This window comes from Sabethes cyaneus, chromosome 2, assembly GCF_943734655.1.
Source record: "Sabethes cyaneus chromosome 2, idSabCyanKW18_F2, whole genome shotgun sequence".
Lineage (NCBI taxonomy): Eukaryota > Metazoa > Arthropoda > Insecta > Diptera > Culicidae > Sabethes > Sabethes cyaneus.
In genome coordinates, this window is record NC_071354.1 from 116,686,600 (window position 1) to 116,702,994 (window position 16,395).

The window sequence follows — 16,395 nt, forward strand, 5'->3', positions numbered from 1 at the left end:
TATCGAAATAATTAACTTTTAAGTCCCACAACCGTTTCAGAGTATTTTTTTTAAACTATAAATAGCATTTTTCCTTTCATGAAGGGCTTAGTGCGATTCCCAGATAGATCCGTTTTGCGCAAACATATGCCAAAAGCTTTCCTAAAAAAATATGGAACATCCGTTACCATAATTATTGATTGCTTTGAGATCAATGTGGAATCACCGAATTCTCAGAAAATTACTGCAAAAGTGAACGTCTATTCTCATTATAAAAATCACAATACAATCAAGGTACTTATAGGAATTAGTGCTGCAGGCAGCATAATATACATATCACAAGCATTTGGAGGGCGTATTTCCGACAAAAAAATTGTGGAACAATCAGGTTTCTTAGAAAAGCTACAAGAAGGAGATTTTATATTAGCGGATAGAGGATTTCTTATTGATGAAATGGTGATGAATATGAAAGCTACTGTTTCTTATCCGGCTTTTAAAAAAACGAATAGACAACTTGAACCACTGGATGCGATTGCTTCTAAAGAGTTATCATCTTTAAGAATACACGTGGAAAGATTAATCGGAGTTCTTCGGCAAAAATTTTTAATTCTAAGCGATACTATTCCTATATCGCTGCTACACCGATGGAACAATGATTCACCAGCTATCGATCAAATTTTACAAATATCGGTTGCTCTGACAAACCTTTGTCCTCCAGTTGTTGCTTAACTTAGTTATCTTTAATTGAATCACCATAAAAGGTGTAAAAATAATATTGGCGCAACGGCTGGCACTGTTGAAAAACCAATCGCTCAAATACTGGACATAGCTGCAGCCTTAGTCAATTTTTAACCCATTTGTTGCATCGTAACTGGAGTATTTGCTGAAAATAAACGGGGTATTTCGTTTTATAAATTGAACAACATATTTTAAATGTAGACTACCCAGGTAACCAATAAGCATTTCCAATGCAATTTAAAAGCAAGCCAATAAGCATTTAAGTTGCCTTAAATGCTACTTAAATGCTATTTTGGCAAAATATGCGGCTACTTTACTGCTAGCCCTCTAATAGTGCTGACAATGCTTATTTCTAGCTAGTTACCAACAAGAAGAATTTAAATAGAATTGTGGATGCCAATTTACAACAGTTATGCAGTCAAAAAGCTGATAAACAACAACCTGCAGTATAAAACGCCAGGGATGCTAATAAATGGCTAATTTACTGCTTATTTTAATGCTTATTGGTTACCTGGGTAGTCCACTCTCCACATAAGGTTTATTATAGTTTTTTTAACAGACTGGATATTTTTAACTTCTGCTTACTGTTTTTCATACACTCGCAGTGAGAAGCTAGGTGAGGACTGCGGTATGTATAGTGTTTTCCTTATTCGCATAATTTTTCTGGTCGTCAGAGCGTCTAGTGTAGTACTGACCCATTAGCTCTGGTAAAATGGCGTATTTGAAAAAATATACCGATTTTTCCGTATAATAATTCCAAAGCTGCTCATTTCGTTTAATATTTACAATGATTTTTTGCTTTGGTGACCATATACAGAGATATCCCATATTTGCTTTACAAACGTGCACTTGCATCAAGGCTTGATAAAATTGTGATGTCCGATTTTTTCAGTTAATCGATTAGTTAACAATCGATTACTTTTTAGGCGGCCAATAATCGACATCGATTAATCGGCGCTGCATAATCGATTAATCGAAATAATCGATTGGTTATAACACCCCATCGGCATGCAACCATGTTTTCGCAGCCAACATCTCGTGTGTGCGAAAATGAAATAGCATATCAGCACTGCGTTTCACTCAACTGCCAGCAGTCTGATTTGGGCCCGCTGTCAAATTTTGAGCCCCGGACATGCTGTCGCTGACGTTCACTGCAGCTCGATATAGAGATGTCGATGGGGTGGGTTATAACCTTTATGTCCTGTAACGGGGCGGGATGGGTTTTGGGGCAGGGAGCAGTGACAACCTTGGGGCCGTGCACTAATTACGTAAGGTATAATGGGGGGAGGGGGTGTTCCGCGAAATCTTACAAAATCTTATTTGGGGGGGAGGGGGGTTTAATCATTTCTTACGTAAGATTTTCACACTCGAAAAAATTATGAAAAATTCACATTTTCAATATATCCCATATTACTTGTTACTAAAAATTTCAAATAGATAAGTTTTGAAGTGTCTAAATCCATCATACTGCAAGGAAAGGCACAGCAACCTGCTGAGTATTTTAGTCTTGCCCACTCAGGGAAACAACAGTTGGGCTACTTGTTCTTGAGCCATCTGATGTCATCGGTTTATGCTATCCAGCTTTCCACGAGCGATGAGGGTGGCTGATGGGTACAACTTTCTGAAGGGCACAGCTCGGTTTTGACATTCAATGCAGGAGCGGTTACTGCGGTTACTATGGAAACCACTACGGTTGTTTGCTGGTTGAGTGGAAAAATGTAAACATTGTTTAGTTTTCGCAGACCAGCCGAAAAGGAATTTAGTTATACGGAAGCGCAGTTTTGTAACTATTCTTTGCTGAAATATTGTCACATTGACCCAATGCAAAGACTATTTCACAAAATGATAGCCAAGAAAGTACAAAAATTCGATTCTCTTCAACTAAATTCCTTTTCGGCAGGTCTGCGAAAACTAAACAATGTTTACCAATCACCAAACAACCGTAGTGGCTTCCATAGTAACCGCAGTAACCGCTCCTGCATTGAATGTCATAACCTAACTACGCCCTTCAGAAAGTTGTACCCATCAGCCGCCATTATCGCTCGTGGAAAGCTGGATTATTCCAACATATTTCGTTGTAATTGCTTATCTCAATCCCGCAAGGCAGCCGCAAAATCCCTTATGCTATCACGAGAAACATTTTTGTTTAAAAGTAGCTTATTCAACTAATCTATAGCTGTACCAATGGAACTAGTGCTAAGCTACTATACAACAAAAATGTTTCTTGGGATGTATTGTTCTTCTGTTCCTATAGATCTTGAATGCCGCATGTGACCAGAGTGGGGTCAGTATTTTGCTTCAAAGGAAACCGCGGGTGATCATTACAGATCTGTACATTAGACGCAACGGAGTGCCAATTCCAACATAAGACCATGCCGCGTATCATCTAGAAGAGGCAAAGAAGTTCTTTGTACGCTACTTGACGAGGACACGTGTTTAGACGATTTAGAGTGGATCAATGCGAATTAAGTGAACGCTAGTGAGTTCTTGAGCATACACCAACATTTATTGACAACCTCAATGCTGAAACACGTTCTGTTCGTGAGTGGCCCATAAAAGGATTTACAACAGATAATGGATATTGTTGTTTTTACTAATTTTTTTGAACTTTGGTTTTTATAAACTTGTTTAAACTTTGTTAACTGTTTCAATATTCTTTCAATGTATAACTTTTTAAATAAAACTTGAGTTTTGATGTTTCAAAATATCTTACTAAGATTTTTTTATGGGGGGAGGGGGGATTGGCCAAAATCTTACAAAATCTTAAAATAGGGGGGAGGGGGGGTTCAAAAATGAGGAAAAAGCCCTTACGTAATTATTGCACGGCCCCCTTCACTTAAGCGCCAAGCAAGGATTAACTTGCCGTAAAGGAGCGTGCTTAGCGATACAATCCCGGTCCGGCTAGAATACCTCAGGGCAGGTCCATCAAACGCTCAACTATAAACTTACGAACGAAATGCCGACTAACCTAACATCGGTTGAATCCGTTCGGCCGACTCAACAGGGGGACATGAGCAACCATCTGCTAGTGCAGTGTCCCCTAGGCATCCTACACTAACCTACCGGAGGCTAACTCGCGAACCGATCTGGGGGTGGGGGCACATTCGGGGACTCACACTTTCCGAGGACACATATCGTAGCAAACACCATTTCGAGGGTTAACAGATCTTCATTTACACGTTTCGCTTCATCTAGTGGTTAGTTTTCTTCAGTTGTTCTTACGGCCTGCTGCTTCTTGTCGACGGAGGGTCTCTGATGTTCCGATGAACAGGTGACTGTGCTAGACTAGCGGTTTCGTAGACCGCTTATAGATAGCCCGTACCAAATACGTGGTGGGTGGCAAATGGTGAATCGAATGTTTTAGTTCGACCGGGTCCGACATCCGGTAGCCGGTACGAACGGTGATGAATCCACGGACTGTAACAATTGGTTATGTGGTGGGTATAGCATACGGTTGGCTCTTCGGCGATCGGTTCCTACGATCGATGGTGTATAGGGCCACGGATGGTAGCAGCTGCCTGCTCGCTCGGTGTGTTGCTCGGAGAATCGGATCACGCACTCATGGTCGACACGTGTTGAGGCCGACTGACGACGGTCGCGCTCTCAAGATCTAAGGGAAGACCTCCGTTTGAAGGAGGGTGCTGGTGGTCTTTTGCTTCGTTCGACTAGGTAATCTAACCTCGCTTTAGCGCCTATATTTTCTACCCGTGTTTTTTCCACTTTACTTCTACTTATTGTATCTTTTCCGAATACTAGTTTACTTCGCTTTTCGTCTTCTCATGTATCACTTTGCGTCTTCTAACTTCTAGCCCTTTCCAATCTTGCGTGTCGTCTCTTAGGTGGTTATCTTTAAAATCGCTCATTCCCCAGACTGATTTGCCTGTCCCGTCAAGCACAGGACTTTACGACGGGACCGACGATTCAGCTTCGGCTAGTTTCGCCAGGTTCCATCCGGTGGGCATTAGCAGGGTTTGTTTACTGTCGCGGTACCCTAACTTTTTTTCGGGGATAACGGCAGGTAACGCGAACAGGCTTTTAGTGACGGTTGTGTGTGGGATTGTACAATAGGGTTTGTTACCTTATTTATTTTGTAACCTTGTTACAATCCCCGACACCAAAAAATAGTTTTGCGTCCCGTAGTACTGTCCACGAGTGTTTTGGAATGTGCAGTCAGACTTAGGTTAGTTTCATAGAAATCGAGGAGACCGCATTTTTTGGTTTTTGTATAGAAAAAGACGAAGGGTATTACCCAGTTTTCTAAAAATTTCTTACAAAATTCCGTGTCTGACAGACTGACAAATTTTCGAATTATCTTTTTGCACAGTTAGTATCTAGATAAAGTTTAGTTTGGTTTTTAGGCTTCAGCGTGGTATTTATTTAAACCGGCTTACTGCGTGCAAACTGGATGATTAAAAGCAAAGCCTTGGGGTTAAACATCCTTTCTAAGATTCGACCCATCTTTATCGACAGACTTCACAGCCAGATATTAGAGTACAAGACAGTTACGGGGCTATTGCAACAATCCTACTGACTGTATCTAGGAGCACTGCCTGGCTGAGATTTGAACATACGACTACTGGTTTCTTAGATCAGCATCGTATCTCGAATCCAACGAACTGGCTGATTGCGTGTGGTTAATCTAGAAGGTAAGCGCCTGCCACTGTAATAATTAGATTTGTTAGAAATTGTCAAAGAATAAAATTTTAAATAATCCGGCATAATCGATCGGCCAGTTAATCGATTATCTAATAATCGGAACATAAAGCAATCGATTAAAAATTAATCGATTATTTTAGCGGATAATCGATTAGTTCGATTAATCGAGAAGTAATCGGACATCACTAGATAAAAATATTTATGCGTAGGGTTCAAAACAACGTGTCCATTACAGTCCTTTGCGATATACGGATCACTTAGCTGGGTTAAAACATGAACCATGTCGTCGGAATCGCGAGCTGAGAATGGGCATTTCACTTCGACAGTTATCACACCATGACAGGTGCAGTGAAAAATTGCATCTGGAGATGCTCCCAAACATGGTTCTTCCCCGCATATCACCAGACCAGAATTTTCTTTGGTCATATTAATATGGAGATCAGAAACTGAAGCAAAAAGTTCATTCACTGCTGTTTCTTCGTATTTTTGGCCATATCGAGTGGATTTTGTTGAAAATTGCGTGACTTCAGGATAGCACACTCGTCTTAGCAGGGACACCGAAGGTTTCGTGATAGTTGTATGACAAATTTCCTTTAACACTGATGCGGCGATTCGACCACTACGGAACGTAAACCACCACTTGCTGTCTTTTTGCTTTTTTGTAATAGCATTTATTGCGTTAAGTTTCGCTGAATCCCTCTTCATTGCAGCATAAATAGCCAATGCTGCCTCTCGTAACTGCTTAAGATTTTTGGAAATATTTTCCACGACGTAAAGGAGCTGTAAATTATAGCTTTTTAAATCGCTTTGAATCTGCTGATCTTGTAGGCAAGCCGTACAAGCGTGTTTTAAATTAGCCTCTCCGCAGAACAACGTCGTAGCAGCCACGTTTAAACCGTCGTTCATGACACGCTTAAGTAAAGCCACCTGCCTTTGTCCGTCTGCAGCGTCTGAGATCCTGGATGGATATGTACGCTGTATCTTCCGTCCAAAGTTAATATCTTGAACTTTCTTGTACAGATCGGCGGTAATTGATGCTGGAGGTTTTTTCCAGTAAGCTGGAAGATCGGTGACTGATAACTGCAACATAAAAAAATCTCCGTACAGAAAAGCTTTTAGAAATGCTATTTCAATATTTACCTTTTTCTCTACAACAGCAGTGCGGATACCTTCCAAGGCAAAAAGAGTAGCACCAATGTGACTGCATGCTTCTAAAATTCCAATTGTGCAATCGCAATGGGCCGCAAGTATACTGCCTCCCTCGTGTGTAATTATCGACAGGCGAAGAGGTTTCTCGTTCAGTGAGAATGAATGGTGCACTATTCCATGGATCACAAATTTATCTTTGATTTTCTTAGCGGATACATTCACCCAACCATTCTTAAAGTACATGATGGCCTCCATACCTTTAGAGCATTCTTTTGAAGAACCGTCGAAGGGACTTGGATCGAGTACCAAAAACTGGTAGATCCGATCAAAGGTGATGTTTAAAGGAATTTCCAGTGCATTCGGTTTAATCGTATACGGGTCGACGCCGCAAAGAGCAACTTTTTGCTTATAGCGTTCGGTAGCTTCTTTAGAATCCTAGGAAAAGATAAATAATAATGTTTTCATATTTTTAATCATATTTCGGTAAATAAAACATATTCGACGGCTCAAAAAACATACCATTTTGAAAAAAGTTGACAGAGACTGTTTTTTGTTTCGATACACATGCGAACTGCGAAATGACAGCGGTTTGTTACCCTCATTTTCAATCGTATAAACATCACTAACACAAACAAAATTGGAAAGGTCTATTAAATGAAAATTTACTAAACGGTTTAAAATAAAAACGTTGCTACAATTTAAACATTTGGTTGGATCGCTCAAACCAAGACTTTTGTCAATTTTGCGTATAACAAACTAATCCTGTTAGTTTTATTATTGTTCAAGTGCTAAATTTGTGAAATGGGTCGCATATACTGTGCAGTTTTCGGATGTTCCAGTTTAAAAGAAACTCCCTCCAGTGTTTTCTTTTTCCGAATTGATTCTATCAAAAGGTAAACTATTTCGATTTCCAGTTATGTTCCTATTTTATTATATCTCTAGGCAAACGGATACATGGACAAAGTTTTGTCGCAAACCGTCAATCAGCAAAAGTAGTCTGATTTGTTCCCTACATTTTCATGAATCCGATTTTTTCAATCCTGATAACAAACGTCAAGGGTTAATACAATAGAGCATGAATGAAAAATTATGATAATTATAAATTAATTGTTTTTAGTTTATTCCTGCACGCTACTGAAATGTCAAAAATGTTGTTCAACTATTATGTACACGTCCGACATTATGGTTCGTAAAAAGCCGGATAGTTTCTAGTATTCACAATTAATTTTTATATCTAATGTTACAATTTAGAAGAATGACGTCATAGGGCTAGAGATATTGTGCTTCCCGAGAAAATATTTCGTTTTCCAGTTTAATATAGTTGTGCGCAAAGGTAAATCATATATTATTGACAGTGTAAGCACGTGTAAGTTTTTTATGTTTATGCTCTTATTCTTTGCTTAGATAACATTTGTTTTGTCCTATTACGTACAGACTTACAAACAACACAGTTACAATGTCTTACGTTAACCGAAAATGATAAAATTTAAATGCTGATTGCGTTTGTGAAAAATTTGTCCATGTTTGAACGGGTAAACACGAAGCAAGCTACCCTATACCCAAGTAACAAATTCAAGCTGATCAAACGCTTTTATAGCTGATTTTATTCAACCTGTGGCTGATCTATGGTTTAGATATAGAAATGAAAACCTTTTTTCAGCTTTTAAACATCTAAATCTGGTGATTTTATCAAGCTTCACGCTAATTAATAGCTGCTTTCGAAGCTGCAATGAAGCTTAATAGAAATTTTTTTTACACTTTTAAATAGCCAATTTGCGCAATGCTGTCAATTCTATTTTTAGAACGAGAAATAGTTTTGCAATCTACTTTTCCAGTCGTTTATTCAACGCTTCATCAACCTTTATGCAGCCAAAAAAAATCTATTTTTAAATTCAAAAAAATGGAACGCGTCATTTTTATTTCGCCGTCAACGCGATATATTTTTAGTTTCGAATAACTTTACTTCGTACAGGTAAGCTAGCTAATTAAAAATGCATGTCTTTTTTCCAGGAATTGAATCCGCCCATCTTTTGATCCATAAGCACACACCGTATGATCCGCCCCATTTGCATCTGCAGAACAGACAGTGAGAATATCTTTACACCTGAAGGCTAGCCCGCCTAGCGTGAAGCAGTCGATAATGTCGATAACTTACAAACTTTTGCTGTCAGACGAATTGCGAAATTCTATGATCTGACAGCAAGTGTGCTGTGAGTCGAAAAAAAACTTGGTAGGAGTTTGGAAAGCCACTTTAACACCTTTAAACAGCGCTAAAGTAGTTTGAAAGCTGTGAGCCTAATGAAAGTTTCCAGTCTACATTTTAACACCTTTAAGCAGCCGTAAAACGGTTTGATGTTTATGGTTGTTGAGAAGCAGATTGTTTAGCAGAAAAATCCGCTATTAAGCTTGTTTATCATCTTTTGGGAGAGAACTGGTTTGAAAAACTTGAAGTAGCTTAAACATCGCTTATTTAAACACCATTTAAGTGCTTACTTTATGCAGCTTTGATCGCCTTAAACCAACCCGTAAACAGCCATTGCTCTTGCAATTCAGCTACCGTTGTTACTTGGGTAGCATTCAGCTGATGAGCGAGAGAGAAATATTGTTGTTTTTCTCATCACTCTTGCGTTGACAGTTTCTTACGAGATTTCGTAAGAGTGTAAAAGAGATACTTTGACTGCGAGCAACCAGAACAGAGCTGCGCGCAACTGTTAGGCGCACAACTAAACCGACGAAAGAAAAATTTTAGATAATAATCGCAATATTACATCAAAACGATGCACATCACTCTTTCCATCCATTTGTTGAATATTACACGAATATGCTTTATATAGAATGATGTACACAAAATCGTGTAATGGAAACAACGTAATGACAAAAATGTAAAAAAATCGATGTGCTTAACAATGACGTAACGACAAAGATGTAAAAAAGTCGATGTACTAACAACAACGTAACGACAAAGATGTAAAAAAAATCGATGTATTTAACAACGACGTACCGATAAAGATGTAAAAAAATCGATGTAATTAACAACGACACGGATTTCTTTCAAATAATGTAACTTAAGCAGATTTAACAAAAGGGTGAATGTCGCAAATGTAAACAAAACGAATGAGAGTTATTCTTTGCTGGACCAGCATAGGAAAAACAACTTTCACTCGGTTTGTTTCCACTTGCGAAATTCGCCCTTTAGTTAGTTCTATCTCCAGATTTTATACTTGACATATTTATTTAATATTTAATAATCTATACCTATAAAAATGGATTTCTGTCTGTCTGTCCCTAAGTTCCTTATAGAAACGAAAACTACTGAACCGATCGGCGTGAAAATTTGCATGTAGGGGTTTTTAGGGCCAGGGAAGATTCTCTCGATGGCAAAATACCCCTCCCCCCACGAAGAAGGGGGTGGGGCTCCCATACATAGCTATGCCTATAAAAATGGATATCTGTCTGCCCTATGTTCCTTATAGTATCGAACACTAATGAACCGATCGGAGTGAAAATTTTCATGTAGGGGTTATTGGTGCCAGGGCTTCATACATCCACAATTTGAGTGCGTTGTCCATTTGCCTGGTATTTTCAGCGTTGAGTGCTGTATATCCAAAGATCAGATCCCATTCCTGTCGAAATCCGCAGCTGTAGTACCGCTCACTGCAAGGACCACCACGCACCTGGAAGCAATGTCTTCGGCCGAGAACGGCAGCATGTATCGAAATGTACTCCGATTGCACCTTAGTGGACATAACAGTATGATTGGAGAGTAACCTCTCGATCGCGTACTCCGTAAGCCACCCCGAATGCGCTGCGAACGCTCCAGCTTGGTGATGAATCGAGTTCGCTTCAGCGGGTTCGATCGGAAAGAATTGAAAATATGAGATCTGTTTAGTCGTTTGTCATGAAGCGTATGCGAATGTGAATGAACCGTTTTGGTAAGTTAAATAAGAGATGGATTCGTCCCAAAATTGGTGTTCGTGGTGCTGTCCTTCTTCGGCCTGCCCTCCTTCTCATAGAATGTGTCTGAAAAAAAATGGAAAAAGAAAAAAATAAGTTTTCGTTCTAACATGCTAATGGCGAATAGTCCGTAATTGGTAGAGCACCCTCAATCATCACGTTCCATCTGTTGGAATTCCATTTGAATGAAGATCGTAAATTAGGGTGGAAAATATGTCATCCTATTGATTCTAACTAATCAACAACTGATTGATGTCTAATATTGTAATGGGCTTGGATAAGATGAAATGCATAATTAACACAAACAGTTTGTGGTATTAATGTGTGTGAAACCGCAACTGGGTAGTACAATGTCCCCGATAATAAAAAGAGAAATAAATTATTTTCGATAATAAATAAAATGATTATAAATGATCGTTATAAATGAACAAAATTAAAATATTGTTGTTAAATGCCCAATTTTACCCAACTACATATTAAGAAAAAAAAAACTCGCACATTCAACCACTGGCCGCATCTATTAATCATTCCACAAATAGAGCCTCTGTTTCGTGGTTGATAAACTTTTAATATTTTTTGAAACGATGGTTCTACAATTGATGAAGGGACGGTAGGGGAAAGAAATGAAAATTTTTTTGGTGAAGGAGGGGAAGAGCGGAAAGGAAGGGGGGGGAGTATTGGTAGCTATGCTTGACAAGTAGTCATTTTGACTCCTACCTTTTGTCCAATGCTGGAAGGTGCATGAGTCGAACCAAGCTGTAATCTGAGATTATAACCGGATTCGATGTGGTTCGCTGGTACTTCTACCTTTGAACCATAGAGGCGCTGGACTCTAATTAATTGAGATCGCATCGGTCCAGGTCGGCCCTTTTTTGCTAGACCGTATTGAATATGAAGTAAAAATTACCGATTTACTTACCAAAATCACAATTTTTACGGTAATAAGATGGATTAAAAAACAAAAACTTTTATTTGTATTTTTTTGCATGATTAAGTCACAGACAAACAGACATAACACTAGGAAGAAAAATCAACAAAAATTATCGCACCTCACATTTAGCCTAAACACTAGCACCATCTATGATCGACATTCCCAAATATCAAATAGCAATATTTTTTATGGGGAATTCTCCTTCTTTCGTCAAAAAGCGCCACTTTGACCAAAACGGAGACATTCCCAACTAAGCCCAAATTTGAAATGACGGTTTTATCGGTACGATGAATGGAAAACGAGTGTTATGTCTGTTTGTCTGTGATTAAGGTAAATACAAATATTTAGAATTATTTTTGTTTTTTAATCCATCTTATTACCGTAAAAATTGTGATTTTGGTAAGCAAAACGGTAATTTTTACTTCATATTCAATACGGTCTAGCAAAAAAGGGCCGACCTGGACCGATGCGATCTCAATTAATTTTGGTATATATTACTATATATTACTACCAATAATACCAATATATTACTAAACATCCATACAAAATTTCGTGTGCTGCTTTTGAGCAGTTTTTACGTTATTGACATTTGAAAAAAGCATGTTTTTAGAAAAACTGTCTGTAGCTTCAGAATCGAAGGAGATAGCGACCTGTTTCCTTGAAACAAAATGTGCGTTTTCAATGGATGTGAAAGTGCTCAGAAGGTATGAAAATATATTTGTTTTTGATTTTTATTGACTTTATAATTATAGTCATCAATATTTGACCATGTTGACTTAATTGTAACAAATAAAATACTACTACATCCAGAAAACGACCGGCTATCAAGTAAAATAAAAAAAACACTTCCTTGGAAAAATTGAAAAATCCAATTTCGATGATAAAATTTCACGATAAGGGTTTTTTCTCTCGAACCAAACATCGTTACATACACATATTTTTGAGAAATGCCAAACAGCACCAACTCTTTTTATATTTTTATTTTTTTTATGCTTTGACCATTTGGTCATTTGCCACAGATTAACTTTCTTACATGAAAAAAAATTCACCGTGTCAATTTCAAGCGTATTAGTGCCCACCGCCCGTATGCTAGTTTCAAGCTTGTTGGCTCTAACGCCAGCTAACTTAAAAAAATATTTTAAAAAATCTGTTCTGTTTCTGTTTGCAGCACGAGGTGAGGCAGTTAGAGCCAAGTCTGTCCAGGGCTGAGATAAGGTGGTTGTGATAATGATAAAAGAATCCTTGCACATAACGCTAGCGCCATAATGCGTTGGTGATTATGGATTAATGAGGAAGAAGAGTGACAGAACTTGGCTCGTTATAATTGTGTACTTGGTGAATATAGAATAAGATGGCTTGTACTTATCTTGTTTTCTCCTTCCTTGGTTTGTTTCCTCGTCTTGTTCGTAGTCGATCTTAATTAAGCCTAAAACAGGCTCCACGCCGGCCGTCCTCTCCATCGTTGTCACCAGTGCAGTCATCTGTGGCTGATCTCTTGCCTCCCCTCACGACAACATTGTTGCCGTGAGAAGAAGCGATAGAGATCAGGCAGAGAAAGAAAAGAAAAGAAAAGAAGAAATTTTTAGTCAACATGTTGATCGCAATTTTCGAGTTAGTAATATCACGAGAATTCTATGTCTGTCCATCACCCATGCTACTACCGACTAACTACTTGCTAGGATGGACGCTACCCATCTCCCAAATACCCATGTCATCACGATTGACCCAGCGCTGTTCAACAACCTATGCTCATTAAAAGCCACAGCCGCCTCTTTATCTACCATCTTTGCAGTATTGTAGCTGTTGGCGTAAATTTTCGAATATTTTGTGCGGAATATTATTCAAGAGCAATATTATCGCTCAGAACTATCGAAAAACTACTTGAACTTCCGAAAAATAGAGCAGATGCGATATAATGGGGACTGGTACTCGCTCGTATTATTCCCGGTGGCATTAATTGCATATTTGTTGCGGTAGTCAACCGATTTGTCGGTATGCTCTTCAGACCGTGGTCAATTGAAATGATTCTGTAACTAAGAAGGGATGAGATGGATCAAGAAGAACTTCACTTGGAGATATGTATATATGCCGTGTTAAGTCTTAAGTGCAAGCTGTCACTGAAGCAAGACTTAATAAGATGTTAACGACGTTGATAATTCTGTGAGGATGGTATTGAATCGAAAAAAAATTCTCATACCATGGCCATATATTATGTACTATGACCCCATTTTAGGAAGTGGGAATGATGGTATATTGAGGACAGCCCTTCGCTATCGCTTGAATCGGCCAGAGAATCGAATACCTGTTTTTACTTGAAGAAGCTTTAACTCTAAAAAGATTTAGTTAGAAATGGAATTTCAGTTGAAGTCTGCCAGCATTGGGCAATGGACAGAACAAAATATATATCGAGGCTATAAAGCTTTTCGAGAGATCCACTAAGTCCGACCGCGACGACAGCCGCAAGAATGGAGAGGAGCAGGCCGCCGGTGGGTTGCCACCGTTCGACTTGATGGACTGTCCGACAGAGGCTCATCAGCACTAGGAGGGCCCTTGGGAGACAAACAGCGTCATTCATGATCATTTTATGTTGTTAGTTGAATACCGTTAACGCGGTTAGTCACAAGACATGCAAATCATTCTAATAAAGGAGGGAAATAAGAAAAAAAAATAATTATAATTAATTACATCCAAAACAATACAATAGAGGTGACAGTAACAGCAACGATAGCAATATTATAGTAATAATAGTAATAACATAGGAAACTGATACAGGAAACACAGCTACTGACTATAACTTCCTGCCCATTAATAATTGAAGTTTGGCAGCATAGGTATAAGAAGAATTTCCGACTCATCATAGAACACTCAAACATATATTCATTCGTACCTATACACCCATGCACACTCATACATGCATACACATGTATACATGTACGCGTGTGTATATTTTTCAGTGCTGTGCTATCCATAATCGCATAACAGCCACAAATTCTATGGCAATCTCATAGAAAATGTCTCGATTACGCAAATAAAGACATCACATCATTTTTGAACACTCGATCGTTCTAACTAGCGATAAATTTTAATTTTCATGAGTAAGTCAAAATCTCATGAATGGTGGGTAGGATTTGGTTTCAGTTTTCTAGAGAAATTTCTGTGCATACCAGCAATTTATCTAGGGAACTGAGTAAGCCCTCCCGGTGCTTCGGCCCAAACGGATTGAATTTAAAATCAAATCCGTTCAATTTCGCTCCATTCCGCTTTACGAGACACATGCTACACATAAAGCTAAATTATGCAATACTATATTACATTCTACATGCGGAATTAAGTTTAGGAGTGTGCCGAAGTGCGCGACAAACCACCTACCCATGGGAGGGGAAAAAACAAAAAATTTTAAAATCCGAGAATAAAAACAAACCTCGACATCTAATTATTAGCCATTCATTAAATTTCAAATCGCAGCACTAAGTAAAAAATATCAACCGAACTAGCTCACCTTTTGCATTTCCATTTCGCTTGCACCGCTGACCACTCGTCGAGCATCATAATCCGGTCCTCGTCGTTGCTTGATCATTAGTCGAGCGACACTGGTGGAATCCGCCATGGCAGTTAGTGCCAACATCATCGTTGCCATCAACAACGTCCTCATCGCAATTATCGCTGACCATCTCCCTTCTCAAATCACCGATACTATCACCGTCATCAGTGCGCACGAACACTACTCGAGCGGGCAGCGAAGAAGACTCAGATTCCGATTTATCCAGTAGAACCGAATGACCTAATGTAATGCAGAAAGGGCGTCAGTTCGCTCCTGTCGCACGCAAATCATGCACATCGGGAACGTAAACGGGAATCCATTGATAATAATTGTGCACTGAAAATTACCACTATGCAGGTACGCCGAGCAGGGCCGGGTCTCAGCGGACAATGTCTCTCCGATTCCTACAACGTTTGAACCAAACCATCGCGTCGTGACGTCAGAGTCTAGTCACTGGCATACCCGTCGTCATACGCTGTTAATTAGAATTAATTGCAGTTGCAATTGTATGCAAAGTCGCTCACAGTGTGCCGGGATAAGCCGTGAATATATTAAACAAGCCAGTTAAATGTTCCAGCTGGTACGTTATTGGGACAAACATTCGTTCGCGGCTTTACCCGGTTTTGCATAATTGTTCGATGTCATTTTATTCTGGATATCTCAGTTTAGGAAACGCTGACTGATTGACTTGGAGGTGCCAAATTCGGGTGATGATCTACATAAAGGGAAAAACAACAAAATAAGGTGGGATTATGATTATGTTATAGATCATCAGCTAATTATGGAATCATACTTTTGGAAAGAATTCTTAAATATGTAGCAAAAGGCCTTGCAATTAATTTCATATCGATTGTTTCTTGAAATGATTCTTTATGAAAAGACTTCGCACTTCGATTGTACCCAGATCATTTGATCGGAATACCTACTTGTATTAGAATAACAACACTCGCGCAAGTACTAAGTACTTGAAATTTTCACTAATTCAAAACAAACAAACGCGGCGGTTACCAATGCGCTCCAGTAGTTGTCCACGTTGTCCACCAAACATCCAGTCGAAAGGGAAAACGTTGTGTACGCACTGGCATTGCTCAAAGCAGGTGAGCTGCCGGAAACAGGCGATGAGCACTAATGTTGCAAAGAAAACCGAAAAATATAATAGCAATAAAATAATAATATAATTTTTAAGGCTTGATGTCTTAATTACAAACCTTAAAAACTGAACTGTCAAGATGACTGTGCGAGATGACAAAAGCAAAATTATTTCCCTCCCTTTTTCGCATTTTTCACGTAAACGGCGTAAACACAATCAGTGTTGCTATTTTCATTGACATGCTTTAAAATTCCGCCCATGTGGCGCAAAATAGCATGCTGGGAGCATAATATTATTGCGATTATTATTGTCAATTGCAAGGAAAATTGTACCATCCAAAGTGCGATATCGCTCATA

At 38.9% G+C, this 16,395-nt stretch overlaps 1 protein-coding gene and 1 long non-coding RNA gene across 2 annotated transcripts; both read right to left on the bottom strand.

Annotated features, from left to right (window-relative positions):
- Positions 1–827: 827 nt before the first annotated feature.
- LOC128735912 (uncharacterized) lies at positions 828–6,777 on the bottom strand. The gene is made up of 3 exons (XM_053830390.1): positions 6,514–6,777; positions 5,607–6,453; positions 828–862 (listed from the first exon to the last, which is right to left on the bottom strand). The coding sequence occupies exons 1-3, from the start codon at positions 6,775–6,777 to the stop codon at positions 828–830; spliced, it is 1,146 nt and encodes a 381-aa protein (XP_053686365.1).
- A 2,975-nt stretch (positions 6,778–9,752) lies between these two features.
- LOC128734758 (uncharacterized) lies at positions 9,753–16,115 on the bottom strand. The gene is made up of 3 exons (XR_008411989.1): positions 15,875–16,115; positions 14,907–15,663; positions 9,753–10,542 (listed from the first exon to the last, which is right to left on the bottom strand). It is a non-coding gene; the product is annotated as an uncharacterized LOC128734758 (long non-coding RNA).
- Positions 16,116–16,395: the final 280 nt, after the last annotated feature.